Here is a 21023-nt window from a genome sequence, read left to right on the forward strand (position 1 = left end):
ATCAAACCCAAAGCCTGACACTGCTTCCTGTAACACTTTCATATTTTCAGAAAGAGCTAGAAATTACTCAACCTTTAAGAATTTTTCTATAACTGATCTGAACCTACACCTGCCCATGCCTAGATCTGCTCTTAAGGCAAGTGCTCTTTGAACTCTTACAGTCAAGTGTGCAATGGACCTTAATTCATGAAACGGTCCCACAGATTTATGGATATATAATCGTAATTCTTAAGACCAACGCCATCTGGGCATTTAACCTGGAAGAACTAGGGAGAGTAGAAAACATGGTTTCCCCACTAAAATTCTAAGCCAAGGCCTCATATTGCAACCAGAATGACAACTAAGGAACAGAAAGCTATGCCTGAAAATATATTTTAAGTTATTCAAAACAATATTTTATTAAAAGTGTCAGATTTACTGTAGTAATATATGGTTTCAAAAATAATATGTTAAGATAGTAAGTATACATAATAACATACATACAATGAAGCCTAAGGAATTCTTGCTGAATCCCTGAATTCCCTTTCGAGATTCTGCGGTAACTGCCCATAGGTCTGGTACTGAAAGAAGTACCGCAGCCATTCGCATCATGCTAGCATACCCAGAATACAGTGGGTTTCATAGGAGCACACTCATGTAGAACCATCCTGTAAAAAATGTTCTAATGGCCTGGTTAGGCGATGCCTTCCAGGGCAGGTCCATGCTGAGGCTATACACAAATCTGACTTGGCCTGGGCTGAGGGGACAGGCAAAAGAAGGGAGAGCCTATTGAAGTTCACATTCGCCAGAACCCTGCCTGATGAATCAGAATATGAAAACATTGCCTCAAATAAGTATTGCTTGCTTTCAATAAGTAAATTAAGCATCTTGTAAAACAGAAACCAGAATAAAAAACTCTAAGATCAAGGGGGGGTGGGGAAACACTAAAGTACAATAATGGCTTTGACAGTTTTCAGGAAATGGCAGGCCATAAAGGGACCATTTTAACATGTTGGTATATTTACCTGTTTATAAAAATATTTTATTTATACTTCATACAAATGTAACTATATTTTGTTTTATTTATACCTTAAGATTTTATTTATATTTTATTTACTTACCATTTGTGTATTTTAAATTAACTCATTTCCTGAGAGGCAGTCTAGCATAGTGAGCAAGAGAGTACGTCAAGAAATCAAGGCTGCTTAAAGTTCAAATTCTAGCTTCACTACGTACTAGTTTTAAGACCCTGGACAAGTTAATTACTACATACTTCAGTTCCTCTTTTGTGAAACGGTACACAGAAAGCTTCCATTGAATGTTAGCTCTTATTATCTGAATACATTATAATTAATCAGTACTTCTCAGTTACATGCATTTTTTTAGATTTCTTTTGACACATGAGAGTGGAATGAAATTTTAAGATCGTTTCCAATAAGGGAATAAACATTTGTTAAGTGTATAAATCTCAGGCAACTACTATGCTGAGTGCTTTATATACCTCATTAAACCCTCAGTAAACAGGTTTTATTAAAAATACCATTTGCAGAGATGAGAGAGCTGAAGACAAGAGAGGGGGAAGTGACTGAGTCAAAGGCACGCTGCTAGATGAGGCGGTTCTGGGATTTGAACTCCAGTCTTCCTGGCTCTGTGGCACCATCCTGACTCTGTAGCCACCTTCACCAAGCCACCCTCGGCTAATTTCCCATCATTCTAATTACACTCGGCTGCCCTGCAGTGGCACCACCTGGGTTTATAAGTTGTGTCTATCAGGCACCACCTCGCATGTTTCCTGGAGGGATAGGTCTTTCCATTCTGAATCCATGACCCCCTGGGAAGTATAAGCAGTGTGTGCTTTTTGCTTTATCTTACAATGCCAAATAGAGCACTGAGCATATAACTCATCAACTGCTTACTGAAAGTTAACTCTTCCCCTCACTGACCAAAGAATATTCATTTGAAAGAACACAGTAACAGAAACTGAAATGGAGTTACTGCAAAACGGCCTTAGGCTTTCATCAGAAACAAGTAATTTGGGAGAATTTCATTTTTGGAAGGGCTTTACAAGGGGGCATATCAATAACTTAATACATTACAAATGATGGAAATTCCCATGTGTATATGTAAGAAGTGAAATATGAGGAAGAGACGGATACCTCGGAGTTGTGAAACCCAGGTGTGCTCAGTGGTTTTCTTTCTTCCATCATTACTGCAGCGGAATTGAGAGCCCAGTCTTTTATCAGATCTCTATGCTTTTCATTGATAATAGGCCTATTATAATCCTGATTGTCATCTACTCCAAACACCTAGGAGGAGAGAATCATTTTATAAATGAAAAGTGAGATTAATATGGGAATGTTATCAGTAACTTCAGAGGCAAAGAAAGATATTCTAGATTAATTTCAATAACGAGAGGAAACTTGTTCCACGGCAAGGTAACATCCGAGTGGAGAGAAAGCTGGAGAGGGAACAGGGCAGTGGCAGCTCACAGACGTGTAACTATCCTTTCTTAATTTAGAAAACGTACTGTTTGATGAGAAATATTCAGATGTTACATTTCATTTGTTAGAAGGTGTCAGTAATGTTAAACACTGTGATAAGACAGTTAAAAAGCTACCAGTTCAGTTCGTTTTCAGTTTCTCTCTTTGCTCTATTATTTCTGAGAAGCATGCTGGGAAACTGTAAGTTACAACTGACTTTTATGTTCCTTCCCTAACACATGTTTAACATTTACATACATAAGTTAAATTTATACATATAACTAAGTTCCCAAACAACAGATTTTATTGTATGATCTTCGTATAGGGTACAGCATGATTCTCAAACTATATTCACTTAAAAACCACTCAAAGGCCTTTGTCTGAAATGCAGATTTCTGGGTCCACTCACACAGATTAGCATTTAGAATAAGCAGATTGCCTCTGGTGGACACTTTTCAAATATTCTAAGTACTGAGACCTGCAATCATGTTCTTTTAAGGGCAGGACCTAAGTCTTGCTCATTGCCTGATCTTGAGTAATAATAGGCCCTGATTTTGCCAACGAGACTGAAGAACTGTTAACTACAAAAACTTTAACACCCGTAGTCTCTACTTTGTTCTCAATGCTTATTACTTACAGATATTAGGTGTGGCTCTGATGATTACAAGCAAGAAAAAAAATCACGTGTTTGAATTAACACTTTGTACAAAGGAGCTTCAGGACATTACCAAAGAGACTTCATTTTGTTGAAAAAGGGAAAAATACCTTTGTTTAAACTATTTTCTAGAAAACTCTGTAATGGTCATACAATACATCTACCTGACAAATTCTCAAGTCCAGAATTTAGAAAGGCAGATGTCAGATTTTCCAAATAACTAAAACTTGGGAATTTTACCACTAGATGGCCTTATTTCCTAACATCTAATTCAAATATAACTATAGTTTTCAAGAATTACGATTTAATAGTCTCTTGAATACTCAGTATTGAAATTACCTTTGCTTTAAGAGCAAACTAACTCAGGGTGGTGAACACACAATACAATATACAGATGATGTTTAGAGAATTGTACACCTGAAACCTATATAATTTTATTAACCAATGTCACCCCAATAAATTCAATAAAAAAGGAGCAAGTTGTATATTATTAAATTTAAATCCAATCGGAATTTTAATAACACATGGAAGCACATATACAGAAGGGACACACCTGCTCCATTTTGCTAAACATCAGAACTAATAAGTTTAACAAAAACAAGCAGGAAAAATACTAAATATACTTTTCTATGTGCTCCGCCTTTAATCCCACTTTAACAGAAGGCAAAAGAGAGCTACTCAAGTTATCTGTGATAGTCTTAAAATTTAAAAATTTCTAACTCAAGTCACTTAACTCCAAGTTTACTGGTTTATCTCCTTATTTTTATAATTACAACTAGAAAACAATAGGATTCAAGTTTGAAAGTAGAAGACAAAATAACCACGTGTGATGTTACTTGCACGCTGTACCTCTCTGGCATATTCATTTACAAATTACCTTGATTTTCTGATTTGCTGGTACTGAGTTCCAATCCAACTCAAAATGGACTTCCAAACCCTGACTTTCTCAAACATCTAAGTGCCAGCAGTTGTAAATAAAATATAAAAAAATCTCTCCAAATCACTTCTGACTCCATTTTGAAATGGTAACAGGGGAAAAGGCATCAACACAAAGAAGTAATGCTTTTAGGAAGGGGAGCTGAAGTTGGAGAGTGCTCAGATGACCTTCTACAGATTCCCTTTAAAGCATTAGAGACTCTACACATACATCTATCAGAGAAGTAACATGTATTTCTTTTCCAGACAAATGATAGAGTCTGAAGTACCACTGCATGGGGAAAGAAGCCTTCGAAGTTCATCCCTACATTTTCTATATAGTGCTTTGAAAAACTAATATAGCAACGACCAGCTGGCTTGAAATCTGTATCATCGTTTTTGTGTGTAGGTACAAAAGCAGCCACTTGTGACAACTTTCACGAGAAAGCAAAGAGAACATAAAAAGCTTCTACTGTCTACATGCATTCAAGGTCTTATAGTTTTCACATTAAAAAAGTCCATATATTATGCCATATGATCTAATAGTTGGACAGAACTTGAGCTGCTCAAAGCGGAGACCAAGTCTGCTAGATTTTCTCATCTTTTCATTCTAGAATTTATCCCTAGGTGATTTCAGCTGCTTCCAAGGCTTCATTTCAACTTCCAACTATAGACAGCTGGTCACCTGTCTGTCACCTCTCCTCCTAGGTGGCCCAGAGGGGTTTCAAATGCAGTATTAACACAGGCTCATGACTCTCTCCTCTTCCCGACCCTGACATAGGCTCAGTCAAACCCCAACTTGATATAGTACAAAACCTGGGGTTTTCATTCAGCTAGGGACTGTTTAGCCCAGAAGTCTATAGTGGGGAGAGGTCAGGTACTATCTAATTTTTATGCTTGAACAGAAGCCTCCACCCCAAGTTTGTGAGTCAGTTTCTAACTTTTCCAAGTGGGAGCAAAAGGAAGGAGGAGTGGTGCGGGAGTAGAACATTTCTTTCTGAACTTGTACCCTCTGAACTCCTGGGGCCTGATAGATATTTAAAGAGTAAATAAAATAACACTTATCTTAGGAGTAGGGAGTGGCTCTCCTGTGCTCTCTCCTATAGCTCCCTTGAGTCAAGTAGATGCATCTCTGTTTTGGAGAGTGATCTGTGACCCTTACTATAGCCTCTAGGTTTAGGGTAAGACGACAGTACCTCCCTCACCAACCCACTCCAAGAATCATGGAACATGTTCTCAGTCTTTCCCTCTGAACATGTGCATGTGAGATCTGGCATCTTACTTTGGGATTTCACATCTATGATTGCAGAGGTTACTCTAAACAATGTTAACCAAAAAAGACTGATATGAAAAAATGTTCTCTACCAGTTCAAATCCATAGTAGAGGTTCCCATAGCCTATGAAAATCAATTGGCACATAATTACTTTAAAAACTATGGAGAATTCTAGCCACTGATGTCAGAAAACAAAACTAGAATGATTTAATAGAGGAGAATGTTTTTAAATTTTTAATTTTCCATGAAATATTAAAATCACTTAAAAAAATCAGAATTCAGTGGAATACATGGTTCGGAATGTTTAACATAGGATTTGTATAACATTTATAATCAACCTTTAAATGTAAAATTTAGACAAATTTGTTAGGGGAAAAAAGCTCAGAATGGAGGTAGGAGAGAGATTTTATAAGTTATCATGGCATAGAGATGTTCATAGCAGAATGCTATTCATAACAGTCAAGAGGTGGAAACAACCCAAGTGTTGATCGACAAATGAGTGAATAAATATATCCACACAACAGTCCATTAGTCACAAAAATGCATGAAGTTCTGATACATGCCACATCATGGATGAGCCTTGAAAACACTATGGTGAGTGAAAGCAGCCAGGCACAAAAGGCCCCTACTGTAGGATTCTGCTTCTATGAAAAGTCCACAATAAACAAATCCTTAGACACAGAAAGTGGATCAGAGGCTGCCAGGGCCTGAGGGAGGGACGGGTGGGAAGTGATTGCTTAATGGGTATGAGGTTTCTTTTGGGGTGGTTAAAATGTCCTGGAATTCTATACTGCAGATGATTGCACAACTTTGTGAATGTACTAAAAGCCACCGAATTGGACACTTAAGTGGCTAAAATGGTGAACGTTATGTGAATTTTACCTCAATTTTTTAAAAAAGGCACTATCTGGCTTTGTTGTCCCTTCTTACCTCTGTCTGGGTAAAAACACGCTCTCCGAGTGTTTGCCCTCTCCCTAGGTCTACCCTGTGTCCTTGATTCCTCCTAGTCCCTAGGAGTCTTATATCCAGTCTCTCCCTTTCCCATCACTGTCTAGCATTCTTTTTCTGTTAGACTCTCCTTTCACATTTTCAAATTATGCTCAAATCTAATCCAATGTTTCTATAGTGAAAATATCCAAATTCTCTCCTCTTTATGGCTCATTTCCTTGTCACACATTCCTTCCTTTCATCCCTGAAGTCTGGCTGCTCATGTATGACCATCTTGCCCCTGTTCCATGCCAAGAAGATTTTTATGTGCTAAGTCATCAGTGAGGCATTGCTAGGAACTGAATGGTATCTCTAGTCTTCCACTAATCAAGGCAATTCTTCTGAAACTTACACCTTTCTTCTGACACATCCTATATGCTTTTTCACCTTCCGTACTATTCGAAGCTAAGCTTATACAAGATTTTAAACCATACATTTAACAAGTTACTTTAGGATCAAGACAGAAACTAGTTTCAGCACATAAGAATACAGGAAAACCTGTTTGTGGAGGCCTGGTGGGATCTGATCAATCTATAAATTCATCAAAATAAATTAGCTAATACAGAACTAACCACATACATATATATATTGACAACAATGAAAAAGTACATCAAATCAAAATTTCCTTCTCAGTCATTCAAAAGATACTGTGTGTCAAAAGAAAAAAATACCGAGTACCTACTATATGCCAGACACTGTTCTGGGTACAAAAAATACAGAAGTGATCAAGACAAATAAGATCTTTCTAGAAAGGACAGACAAGGAAATGATCCAGCTAGTGGTGAGTTCCATAAAGAAAATAAAACACAGCAATCTGATGGAGACCTGCAAGGTAAATGCTGGGGTACTGCAGACAGGTGGTTAGAGAACGCCTTGGAAAGCAACTATGAGAAGGAGCTAGGCACACAAAGCACAAGGAAGGGCTGGCGAGCCTGAGGGCACAGTCCGTGAAGGCCTCTTAAGCAGGAAACTCAATATGATTTCACATAGGAATAGAGAAAGGGAAATGGGGGTGAAACTATTAAACCTTAAGCTTCTGACTGGGGAAAGGTGAGAGTTCCCCTGTGAAGCTTTGGGAATTAACAGAGCAGGAAAGAGTCATCTACACCTACTAAGGACATGGAGGTGCTAAGTAGGGGAGGGGAGCATCAATCAGAGTGGCCCAAAGTAAATTATCCTGATAAAAAAAATTTTAAATTGTTCACTGAAAAGGGCACAAGAAAAAAGATTAGTATTAAGAGAAAGAAAAACCAAGCTGCCAGAATTTACATTTTCCAAACCACTATTTGCTCTGGCCCACTCAGATTATTGCTGGATTGCCAGGAAGCAGAGAAAATATTAAGCCCCACTTGAAAAGATGCCTGTTAACCAGGTCCTCTCTTACTGTTCAGGCTCTTATCTGAGCTCCTGGCCCTTCAGTCCCACACATAACTGATTTTGTCTGAATGGGCGTGGGAGGGGCTGCTTTCCTCTGGGTTCTGACAGGCACTGTCCATCCAGATTCTGACTCTGGTTTATCATGGATTTCCTGGCTCTAACTTGGATCTGGTCTAAAATCTCGCTGTAAACTTCAGGATTTGGAACATCCCCACCCCAGCACTGACTTTCCTTGGGCTGCTGACTCACTGCGGTAGATGTTCCTTTATTCTGTGTCTCTGGTCCTGGAGTCTGTCCTACAAGCTGCTGCTACGGATCCAGCATGGAGAGACAGCAGGGCCCCACGAGGGAAGAGAGTATGCTAGTGACAGGCTTTCTGGGCGAAAATGCAACCACAACGGACAGGAACCAAATCTCAGCATGGGAAAAGTACCTGGCAGAATCGCTTTATGGTATGAAATTTATGCAAAGCAGAAATACTTTTGTTCCCCAAAGGACAGAGCCTTGGGCCCTCTACAATGACTTTCTTTTCCCTTGTTCATTTAAAATTTAGCTTTCTGTCTCACTGTAAGTTTTTCCTCATTTAGCTCAGGAGGCTGGGAAGTAGCTCTGACAACAGTCTCCCACTCCCTCAGCAGAGCCTGTTCAGGTAGAAGGGGGAGAGGAAACTGGCTCTACTGATGCTATGACGGCTTCTCTAGATGTAACGGGTCTAAGGAGGCAGGGCTGCGGAGACTATTACTACTGTGGGAGGTAATTACCTTTCATCCAGGTAGCCAACAGCACTCTCTTACAGCGCCTCTCCATGTAAGCTTAGATGTAAAACTTAAGAGGTCTTTATAAATAACAGGCATCTGTGTTAATACTGTAAGAGGTAAAATTTGAGGACAATGCATAAAATAAGATTACCTACCGACAAACAGAGCACAGAAATATAAACCAAAATGCTATAATCCCATAACCTGGGGGTAGGGGAAGGGATCTCTCACTACCATTTAATGATGACCAGCACAGAAAGAAAACAAAGATGTGACATCTCAACTTGGTTGTCTCTTTAAAGGGATCCATTTAAACTGTATGCAACTTCTTCCAAGTTAAGATGCTAATGCACGTTCTGCTTATCTTCTTGAGACGCAGGAATACAATGTGCTTTGGGGGAAACGGAAAAGGCCTTCTGCGCTCATCATACTTGACGTCAGTGTATTACGTGATGCTGTTGCTCACTCGCTCCTTTTTGATTCTGCTTTTGGTTCCGAGATGCTTTCTCCTGTTCTTCTGTTTGATCTTTTTCAGGCTCCTTTGTACATCCTGATTCCTTTGTCCACCAGTGTTGGTGTTGCCAAGAAGTTCATACTTTCTCTCCTCTCACGCTATACATTCTTTCTAGGTGAACTCATCCACTATTTTGCATTCAGCTGCTCTCTAATAATTCCCAAATCAGTATTTCAGCCCAGACCTCTCCCCTAAGATTCAGACGTTTATATTCAACCGACTGTTGAACGTGTCAGCAGCTTTCTAATTGCCTTCTCTGCTTCTGGCTTTTCCAATTTTCAATTCATTCTTCACATCTCTGACAGTCAACAGATGGCCACTGCCCTACTTAAAAGTTTCCAATACCTCCCCACTGCCTTCAGCATTAAAAAACCTAGAGTCCTTACTATACTACACAAGAGCCTTCAAAATCTAGTCCAATCTCATCTCTCTAAAAGTAACCCTGGGCCTCTGAACAAGTCCCCCAGCCTCCCGTGCCTCTGAACATGTGGCAACATATGGAAAACCCTATGCAACCATGCCTGTTATGGGATTAATTCCACCTGTTTCAAATGAGCTCAGTTGGCAATTCAATTCCATTTTTATTGAGAACGTATAAATGCCAGGCACTAGCAGTCATGCAGTTTATATTCGTGTGTGTGTGTGTGTGTGTGTGTGTGTGTGTGTGTGTGTGAGAGAGAGGAGGAGAGGGGGAGAGAGAGAGAGAGAAGAGGGAGTGAACAGGTAAATAAATAAATAGGAAACTATCAAGTAGGGATAAAGCTCATGATTGAAACAAAAGCTGATTTGACAGTGACTAGAAAGATTTCCTTAACCGCACAGCTAAAGACTTCTCTTTAGGCGGAAGGCACGTTTAACTTGGCATATACTCTTGGAAGCTACTAGTGCCCTTCCTCCAATAGCTCATATATCTCGAAGCATCCATCATACTATTTTCAATTCATGCTTTTACTTGCAGAGTTCATTTCTCGAAGGGAAGAGCTCTGTCTCTTCCATTCAAATCTCTCCTAACACAATGCCTGGCATGCAGCTGATGTTAATCGCTAAATCAATCAATCAATCAATCAATCAATCAATCAATCAATCAATGGGACAAACCAGCTCTCGCCAGAAGGAGACTACATAAAAGTTTTCAGGACTAGACAACGATTAAATTGAGATGGACAGAGCCGATGGCCCCAGCGTCCTTCCCACACCAACTTCAGAGGGAGAGGCAGTGGATGGCAGGCCTCACTCAGCGAGTGGACATGATGGCCGTACTTACTGCTCCTGGAGCTCCTGCGCCTCCATCTGGCTCTTCTTGGGCTCTGTTTTCTCCACACCCACAGGTTAGGTCACCTTTTCAGACACCTGGTTCCTGCTTCCCTGCCTTTGTTGCCCTGGGATCTGACATCAGTTGGCCTGAATTTGCCTTCTAGATTTAACCAAGGCTACGAGAACCTTGGCTTTTTCTTTGATCTTCGCCAGCTAATGGGGTGACTCTTTATCCCTAATGCTGCGGTCTCAGCTTTGTTTTCTGGTTCACACAAACTGAGGATGACTGGGAATTACCTACTCAGTCACACAGCACCAGGACTCCCTTAAATAAATCCTGCTTCAAATCTTGGTTTTCTCTGTTCATAGTGTGACCCTATAATTTGTCATTGACACTGAGACTTGCCCTGGCGGCTGTGGCTAAGTTGGTTGGGTGTCGTCCTGTGCACCAAAAGGTCATTGGTTTGATCCCTGGTCAGGACACAGGCTCCCCAGTAGGGGGCATGCAGGAGGCAGCCAATCGATGTTGCTCACCCACTCTCCCAAATCAATAAAAACATATTAAAAAAAAAGACAGAAACTCTTTTTGAGAAGAAAAGAAAAATGCTCTGATAATTACAGACAGCAAGTAGACACTGGGTTTGGCGGTCACCCTCCAGCCAGCAGTTTCTAAAGGGTCCAGCTGCAATAAGGACTTCTTTCCTGGCTCCCTGCTACTCTGGCCAGGCTGCTCCCTTGCACTAGAACCTCCACTTGGGCCTCAGATTTGACCCTTTCGGTGCTGGAAGAACTTTCCAGGATTATCAGTGGCTCGTGTAAAGATTCCTATGTAGGGAGTCCTAGTAAGGGTAATAACATAGCTAACACTGATAGACCTCGTATTATTAAAAAGAGGGGCATTGTGAAAAGATTTTATATACTTTACTGAATTATTTTTATAACCTAGTGAAAGTTCTTCGATTTTAGAGCAAAAAGAAACAGAGGCTTAAAGATGTTAGTTTACTCAAGGGCTTACATCTAGTACATGTAGAGTTTATATTTAATCCCAGATCCACCTGCCTGCAAGTGTGCATGTTATTAAATACTGTGATATAATCCCTCACTAAAGTATCTTTTAACATGGAAAATATGGATCACTATAATAAAACATCCATAAACCAAACAAAGACATAAAATTGATATTAATCTGAATTTTAAAACTTCTTACCATTCTCTTTTTTTCAAAACCTATTCTTTTATTTTCCATTTGACAGTATTTTAAATGGCAATGTACTTGTTCTCAATAAAGGGAAAATTATGAACTTTAAAATAATCGGGAAGAAATGTCATTATCAATTCCCAATGATGAAAATAAGTCAAAATCCCCACGAGTCATTTTCTGTACTAACATTGTGTCCTTAAACTTCCTTTAATCTAATCATAGAGCTCACTCGATTCATCTGTTTCTTACTTGCTGTACCTCGCTTATTAACAACTATCATAACATTGTTTGCATAACATCTGGTTCCTAGACTAATGGGTCTCCATCTCAATAGTAAAAAATACAAAGCATGTGCTCCTCAATAAATGTATGTTTAGAAATTATATACCTGTTCCAGTGTACCTAGAGAACCCGCTCTAAACTGGAAATAAAAACTATGACATTAAAAGTGAACCTAAGAGCTAATAATCTTCCTGTATCCCAAAGGGATTATCTTGTCTATTCCCTGAGGGACCACTCTATAAACTCACCATTTAAACTAGTGCCCCTCATGTTAATGCACTTGCGAACCACCTGGAGCTCTTGCTCTCAGAGCATGTTCTGGTTCAGTACGTGCAGGACGTGCAGGATGGGCCTGAGAGTCTGTATTTCTAACAAGCTCTCGAGTGATGCTAATGCTGTTCACAGGCTGAGTAACAAGAACTTAAACAAGAGATCAAGCTTTAGCCAATCTTAGGTTGCTGTTTTCCAGGGAGTAAAATAAAGTCAACTTTCCATCACCATGAGCAAAATTAAGAAAAACCACTTTTTAAACCATACAACAATCACTATACAGATTAACCAATGACATCGGAACAGATCTGAAATGTAAACAGTCATCAGGACTGGGCATAGGCTCACTAAACTCAAAGTATCATGAACAAGCTGATTTTGTTTCCATACATTCTTCTATCACCAAAGACAGAAGTGAACAGAAATTAAGAACATAAGAACAAAATTGATTAAAACATGTATTTTCACCTGCTCCCAACAAGAAATAGGCAGGAAACCTATGATTGACTGACTGCTGTCAGCTAACACTTATGTTTATATTAACAGAGTCATAGCAATCTGTTGTCTGTTTGTTAGTTTTTAAATAAGTGCAAAGTGAGAGTGGCCAAAGAAAGAATGCTGCTTTAAAATCCTGTCTTAAATTTATGCGACTTTAATACGTCCCAACACTTGAAGTGTACAGGACTTGATCTGTGAAACGCAGGCAAGTTCAGAACATAAGCAGAATAAAATCAGAAAGCATTTTGTTTCATCGCCAGTCTCGCAGTCCATCGCCAGTCTCGCAGTCCCCTAACGAATCCTAAAGTTCCAACGCCACTGACCGCATGAGGACATCTCATGCTGACTCTCCGACAGTTGCCGACAGCCAAAGCCACCCCACGAAAACTAAGAGCACGCCCACATTGCCCTTATTTACCTTGTCAATCATCTGTCTTGCTTCCATTTCCTCACTGTTGGGGTTCTCTAACTCAATGGTATAAGTACCCTTGTCACTTTGGTCATCATCATTATCCTTTCCAGGAGTAGCAGAAGGAGCTTGATTTTTTAACATTTTATCCATGTCCTGGCTTGGTCTGTGCCCAAGACTCCCTGAACTTCTTAACAAGGCAGTTTGTAGGAAGGGGATTGGCACCGAAGGCTCCTCTGATTTCTGTTTTAACAATTTCCCATGTGGGACACCATGCCCCCCTCTGTGATGCGCAGAGCTAGTCTGTAAAGACAAAGAAACCACTTTGGCATCTGCCGTTGGAGATTTTGGTTTTGCAAGTTTTGTATGTGGTGCTGAGTAAGCAGCTTCCTCACATAAGATTCCCGCACTCTGGGTAAAAGAATAGGACCTTCTTTTTCTGGGGTTGTCTTCATCAAAGAATGCAATCATAAAAGCGGTTTGACTTACAACAGTCTGGTCTGGATGCTTGTCAGTGGCCTGGGCCTTCTGCAGCTTTTTCTGCTCTGAATGGTGGCGCCGTAAGTGTTCCTCGAGAGTCGCACGTTTGCTACAGCGCCTGTGAGCCCCAGCATTTTCGGAATCGCTCTGTGTACCATCATCATGTTTGTTTCCTGGACACAAAAAAGAAACAGCATAATAGAGAAGGAAACACTCCCATGTAGAAAGTAAGAGGGCTACACACAAGTGCCATTTGTTTTGCCCCCTTCGCCTTTCCAATCCAAAGTCATATGTTCTTTCCAGTAACAGGCTCTGCAAACTTCCCTCAAATGCAATGCTTCCATTCAAATTTTATCAACCAACAATGAGGTCCTTTATAAACAACTGAAAAGGACTGTCTTTCTCCAAATTTTAACTTTAAAATGATGCATCAGTGCCTTAACAGATAAGCAACGCTGTATCATCCATGATAGTCTGTATTCCTACCTTTAAAGCTTATACTTTATTTAAGCAATAAAAATTTGTTTCTCCCATTAGAGAGGAAGAGACAGAAAAGGGACGAGTCCACTGAAATGCTTATCATTACACAGGAAAAGAGAATGCCATGAAAGTGTGATGAATCTTATCCTTCGATGATATACACTACAGTTTTATAGTTACTGTACAATTGTTTACAAACATCTTTCTGGCTACCAGAATGTCTGAAAATCTGCATTTGCGCTCTAAACTCTTGTAGCTTCAAAGAGTTAATAAAGCACGCTAAAAGACTTATCTATAAAATCCTATATAAGTCTGAGTAAACATCTCCTGGGAAAATGACATGGTGCTAAATATAAGCATATAAAAATCAATTTGCACCACGAAATGTTAGAGTCAAGTTAGAATATATTTGAATTTTGAAGTATCAGCTTTCTAAGAGGTTTTTTGCTACCCTTCATAGTTGTATTAGGGATTCAACGTAAAACTTTTATGAAAATACTGGATTGTTCACTGATTTAGAATGCTCAGTATCTAAATAAGAACATTACAATAGTCAAATAATTATTCTATTGTTATAGCATAAAACTATTAGAAAATCAAGAGTTATTCTAAGTGTGTTCAAGATTGAATCATAAATGAGGCTTAAATGAGGGCTTCTTCACAAGGAAGCTATAAATGAACCTTGTCAACCAGTTGCATTCATTCTAGGGATGCTGGGCCTAAGTCTGATTTAAACATTTTTAAATTTATTAATTTTTAATATTAAGCTATACATTTTAATCTGAACACTTGCTGAATAATGTGGCATCGAAGAAGATGAAGATCAGAACTGAAAGACTTGGAGGCTGGGAGGGGTGACAATGCACATGTCCCAGGAAAAAGTTGAGTTTTAATATTCATGGTCTTGTTCTAATAAATTGAGAGGTTACAAGAGAATCAGCTGTAAAACTGTGGTATAGGAAAGGGGTGAGAAGACTCGGAAGAAAGGAAGATGGAGCACACACCCAAGGGCAATGCTTTGGAAAACAGGCAAGGGAAGCAAAGAGGGTTCATAAGAGGGAGCACTCCCAGCACAGGGATGGTGGGCAATATAAACCTCAGATACAACAACAAATCTGAAATTTTCTGCAAATTAGTAACTATTCAAAATGCAATCTGAAAAGGAAAAAAACCACATATCTGTTTAATTAACAGGTAATTAAGCTAGGACTTAGGGAGAGCAGATAGAATGCAAAACCAAAAAAACACACCACTATTTCAAATACAAAAGTCATTAAAAACAGGACCTTTTACAACCTATTTCATTGTTGCATTGGACATACTGAAAAGAAATCAGTTTGTAAAAGCTGGATATAACTAAACTCCAATATTTCCTCCATAATAAGTGCAAATAACCAATATCGCACACACACAACATGAAAACACCATTTTTACAGAATTTAGTTCTTGTACCAACATGTAAAATTTGGCACTTGTAAGTGGTGTCAGGTTCTTTCAGTACCTTCTCTTTAAGTTTAGCCTGGTCGATGTGGATCAGAGGTTGAGCATTGGCCCATGAACCAAGAGGTCACTGGTTAGATTGCCAGTCAGGGCACATGCCAGGCTGCAGGCTCCATCCCCAGTAAGGGGCATGCAGGAGGCAGCTGATCGATGATGTTTCTCATCGATGTTTCTCTCTCTCTCTCCCTCTGCCTTCCTCTCTCTAAAAATCAATAGAAACACTTAAAAAATTCTACTTTAATTTGTAAGTTAGCCATTCCTTTTTGGGAAAATGTATTATTTCTTCCTGCATTTCTCAGTGTCACGCAAGGTGAGACACCTGATCAGAACTGCAACTGCTGTTTTCACTCAACAAAAAACCCCCTAGGAAGCTCTCCTCCCCGAGTTTCTTTCTTTCTGTTGCCTATTGTGGACCATGCCTACCTAAGCTGAAGTCCTCGAAGCACCTTTTAGGGTAGTTTAGCTGCACCAAGTCAGAAGCCCCCCAAAGCAGCTGCCACTCCCCTGAAGGGTGCGAGGATATGGGCTTTGTGAACATTATTTGCTTCACTGTCCGAAAGCGCCTGCACTTTCCTCTTGCAGGAGCAAAGCCTTTTGTTTTTGTGTTGTTCTGCCTACTTTCAAGTTTCTGATTGACCTGAACAGTGGCTGAACATCTAGTGATTGTAAAACTGTTACTATGTGCTATAATTACATTTATTTCGAGTCTAGATAGATACTTTGGATATCCTAAAATGTGGGAAATCTTTATCTAACAGTGGCAGCTCTGACTTTGGGTAAAATCAAATGTGATTTGTAAATATATCTGGAGTAATAAAATGGATCTATCTGGGACCAAACTAACTTATATTCACAAAGGTTTTTTCAGATGTCTTGTAAAACGGTATGCGGGCATATCCAAAGGAAGGGTTCTAAGCAATGGTAACATACCAAAATATGTGTCTACCTAGAAATCAATTTTCAGGGATAGTAATTTGATTGTATAATTTCTGGTAAGATTTTCAAATATATAATCATTAATGTATAGCTATACGGTAAATGTGGGCATTAATGCCTCCTTTTAAAAATAATAGCAAATACAGAAAATAGTGGTGATGACTAAAAATGGGTACTTTTAAAATGGTAGCTTTTAAAAGGATCGTTTAGCTCACTTTTTATACATTTATTAAAAGTGGTTTTTAAAAGACAACGTTGCTGTACTTCTAAATTTTCAAGGTTTATGCTACCTTTTACATTATACTAGGATATCAGTATTATTTATCCAATTCATAAAAACAGTTTACAAATGGGTACCTTTTATTTGTAAGCTTTAACCTGTTTGTATATATACATATATAGGTCTCAACTATATACTTAATATCAGCCAGTAGAAGTAAAAGATAACAATCACACGTCAAAGTACATATGCCAGGTAATTGCTTATGATTATAATTAAATATAGCAATAGGCCCAACAAAGATTTAGGTAATCTCACCATCTCACTATCCAGGAATACCTTAGAAGCAAATCAGAAATAGTATTTCTTCATTACTTGGTTCCCAGGGCATAAAGTACAAGTTAAGTCAGGGTCAGTCTTGTCACTGATTTTCAGGTCACTCGTTGCTTATTCTAATTACCAATGGAACAAATTGATTAGCTAATACCTCAATGTACAGGTATAAAGATTTTGCAATTTTTGGCCAATATAAGAACTACTTCACAAAAAATAATTCAACTGTGATTTATAAAAAAGTCTGACTATTGAAAAAATACGTAATTCAATTGATTCCTAGCAAGTTATCTCTAAACCAAAATTTTTTGTTTCATGAGTAACCATTGAGAAGTTTGAAACACTGTCAACAATGTGACTATATTACCTAAGTAGAACTTTTGATCCATTATTAAGTGGCTTAAAATTTCTTTCAAATTCTAGATGCTGACATTTTACTGGAAGCATCCCATTAGAGAAGAATATTATTGAATATATCTTTTCCTTAAGTCAAGAAAATGATAAGAATTGTCTTCTAGGGAATTCCACTGGTGAACTGAATAAATCTTTTATTTCCATAGGAAAAAAGAGACATAGTTAATGGCATAAATCTAAATTTACAAAACCAATCTGGTTTTGGCAAGAAAATGAAGACAGACTATTTTGAATGAGCTGCACATGGGCTTGCTTTTGAGCTTTAAAATCAAATATAAACCTTTGAAAGAGCAGTTTTCTACCACATTGTTTGTCTAATAGTAGTTTGGTAACAGTGAAGACTGAATTTTCTTTATCACAACATAGGAAGTTCTGAAATGATCAATTCACTTTACCTTTCAACCTTTTCAAGTAAACTGGAACATCACTTTTAATACTTTTGGAGTCCTCTTCTGTTCTCTCCCAGACCATCTGAGGAGGGTTGTTCTGAGCTAGCCAGTCGGCGACTTTGTTTTCTGGGGCCATCATTCCAGTTTGAATTCCTGGCAGGTCTTGAGTTCCAGGAGAAGACTTCTTTGACTTGTGGCGCTGCTCAGAAGTAAATTTTGTCACATGGTCTCTAATAGTTACCTTCCCTGGGGTACTGTCATCAAATTCAATGGTAAATGAAGCATGCCCTGCACCTGTTGTAGGTGGTGTGTCTTTTGTTGGGATTTCATGAATAGTGCTCTCTGTTATTTGTGACGGTTGCTGAAATTCTTTTGTAGGGATTTCAAAATAACTTGGTTCCCTACAGAAAGGAAAAAGTACTTCTTCGTTTGCAGCTGCAGATTGTTCCTCAACTTGCTTGGCATCTAAGCTGCACCCTAATGAGAAAAATAAGAGAAAATTCAAAATATTGGGGAGCTTCTAGCATTTGAGGGAGCAGAGTAACGGCCACTGGTATTACTTCAAGAGAACCAGAAGTCAGATCACAGTCTGGATGGAAAACAATGGCAAATGTCACAGAGAAGAAATCATCTTGAGTATAAACATGGCATTCAGTTACCAACAGGAGATGCAAGAGAAGCAGCAGCCATGGCAAAGGACAGCAAAGCAGTTAAGAGATGGACCTTGAATGGCTAGGGTCATTTTTTCCAACTTGGATCTAGAAATCGAGGTGCGAAAGAACTGAAATCAAATGGCGATGGAGATATGTGTTCAATGTATATATTATATATCCTGAATCACAGAAAAGAAGATGAATTTCCTTATCAAGCAAGGAGAATGGAATATCTGAAATATCTATGAACACAAGTAGAGCTCCAAAGAGGAACAGGTGCTCAAGGGGGGAAATAAACATGAAGTCAGCATGTAAGCGATGTTCTAGAAGTAATGATTCCACTTACCATTCTTCCCCATCACATTCAGAACCATTACTTTCAGAATGACCAAAATAATATACTGACGTGTGATCCTTGCAAGAAGACACGTTTTATAAAGGAAAGAATGTTAAAGACAAAGCATGTGGTTTGCTTGCAGCATTGCAATCCAAGCAGCAGTGTGAAAAAAATAAGATAAAAATAGAAGTTCAGTTGCCAGCCATTCATTGCAGAAGAAAATTCATGTACATTTCTATACAGCAGAATATGCACAAGTGTCAAAAATCCTTGGAGAAAAGCTGAATTATACATCTCAGCTCAACAACAAGAGTTGGCAGATGAAGCAAACAACTCTGGGAAGCTACCATTTTTCTGTTGCCCCAGAAATGAATGTAAAGGTATAAAAATAAACACATTTATACATAGACACAGTGTGTAAAGGTATAGAAATGAAAATGCTCATCTAAATGTTTTAAGTATGTGTTATTAGAAGTGCAAATGCAAAAAATATATATATTAAAGATTAAACTGCCCTGTTTTTCAGGAAGCAAATGACCATGTCTATTGTCAAGATGGTCAAGAGTGAGTCCGAATGAACAATATTTCCCTAAAGCTCAAAAAACATCCTTTTTGAAAATACATTGGTAGAAAAACCATTTGCAGATAACTTATTAGGAAGAAAGGGCAATACAGGGATACCAAGTTGCTTCCAGTCATTTCTAATTAAGCAAAGTGTTTAGTTTTTTGAAACATCTTTTTGAATATTAAATCTTGATGGGATTCTTCAGGTGCTATAATTGACTTCTTGGCAATACCCTAAATGTGAAACAATCCTAACACTGTCTGCTTTCAGGTTACAGTGATTGGGACAGCAACGTTCCTGTAATCAAACGTGTGGGGTAGGGTATAGAAGATATCAAGCTCCATCTCAAAAAAAAAAAAGCAAAAAAAACTACACAAGATAAATGATATCTAACAACAACAGTTTTCATTGTAAAAATGATCCTTTTCAAAATCTACTTAGTTTTTTCACCACTGAAAATGAAAAAAGTTATATCAAGAAAAATTCAAAGCAAGTATTTTATAGCAAAGCAAATATTTTACATGCTATTTGGAAGAGGTTAAACAAGAATCCTAGTAATTTAAAGTCACAGTTAAAATTTTTCTTTATTAAAAAGTTAATTTATCTTTTTCTTAATAATAAAAATGTCTACTTGGACTTGAATATTTACTCTGAAGGCCTGTCACTTAAAATTTCCGTGAGAGTAGAATGCACTTACCACTCCCCATATATTAATAAACTCATTAATAAATGTTAGTTTTTAATACACTGATTGATTTACTATGTACAATGTACTATACTCAATCAATTCCATATAGTATAATTGGTTTATAAACCATGCCACCAACATATATACCCATCCATCCACCCATCCATTTCACTCACTCATTCATTCACTCTGCTTTGCTCACCCTTCAGGTAACAGTAACGCTAGGGACAAGAGTGACAGTTTTCTACCAGCACATGGATACCCATCTAAAACGATGTAGCTGAATTACAAAGTAAAACGCACAAAAGCTGGTTCAGGGATGTATGACCTATCATCCACTCACCACTCAGCATTCAAAGAAATATTTCCTTCCCTTGTGAGTGAAAAGTTCCCAGTTAATACTAACACACTTTCAACATGTTTTCACATTCTAGCAGCAGAGATGAATAAGTGCATGCACACCACTGTTTTATCATTCCCTTAGTCCTACTTCAAAACAGCCTTTACTCCAAGGACTAGGAACATGAGCCTTGTACAGGTTAACACCTACTTTTTCCAGAAATCAGTTATTTAACAACATCAAGTAGCACGATAGAGTCAGAAGATAGCATGTTAGGATCCAATGGTTATAACCAGGCAGCCTGGTTTAGTAAAAAGCAGGGATAAGGTTTTAAATCAGATAAATCCTGTCTCTATCAGCATTTAATTCTCATTTTCCTCACCATAAAATGAGAAAATAGAAATATCTATCCATAAGACTGCTGTGAACAGTTAGTGAGATAAGTACTGAGATGATGGAAGTTACCCCAGCACAAAGCCTGGCACAAGTAGGCACACAAATCAATGTTTCTCTCTTGCTCTCCCTCAAATCTCCAAAAGGCTAAGAATTAGGGAAACAGAAAACTAAAACCAAAAATCTAACTCTAAAAAACCCAAGACAGATGTGACAATGCCTATTCTCTCATAGTTATGAACTTTACTAAGGAGTACCTCTTGAGAGGCTTTAGTGACTAAGGTCACATGAATTACCAAGGAGTAAGAGTCAAGTTGTAGAGAGAAAACTAAACATGGTCAAGAGCAGAGACATGGCTCCAAGACTAGCCCAGAGCCACTCAGTGTGCAAGGCTCCCGTAAGCCCTTCAAAGATATCACTGTAAGGTATCACAGTTCAGTAT

At 38.5% G+C, this 21023-nt stretch overlaps 1 protein-coding gene across 11 annotated transcripts in view; it reads right to left on the reverse strand.

The window, feature by feature from the left end:
- Window positions 1-21023, reverse strand: part of CEP170 (centrosomal protein 170) — an 84740-nt gene that overhangs the window by 25280 nt on the left and 38437 nt on the right. For 4 of the 11 annotated variants that reach the window (XM_087829028.1, XM_087829025.1, XM_087829027.1 and 1 more), the window contains exons 8-11: window positions 17612-18082; window positions 13343-13506; window positions 12863-13156; window positions 2136-2285 (exon numbers count right to left, since the gene is read on the reverse strand). In XM_087829028.1, the coding sequence (XP_087685154.1) occupies window positions 2136-2285; window positions 12863-13156; window positions 13343-13506; window positions 17612-18082 (1079 nt within the window). Of the gene's footprint in view, window positions 1-2135; window positions 2286-12862; window positions 13507-17611; window positions 18083-21023 lie in introns of all 11 variants that reach the window. The other 7 variants (XM_087829023.1, XM_087829022.1, XM_087829021.1 and 4 more) reach the window with 2 other exon arrangements.

This window comes from Miniopterus natalensis, chromosome 21, assembly GCF_054644295.1.
Source record: "Miniopterus natalensis isolate mMinNat1 chromosome 21, mMinNat1.hap1, whole genome shotgun sequence".
NCBI lineage: Eukaryota > Metazoa > Chordata > Mammalia > Chiroptera > Miniopteridae > Miniopterus > Miniopterus natalensis.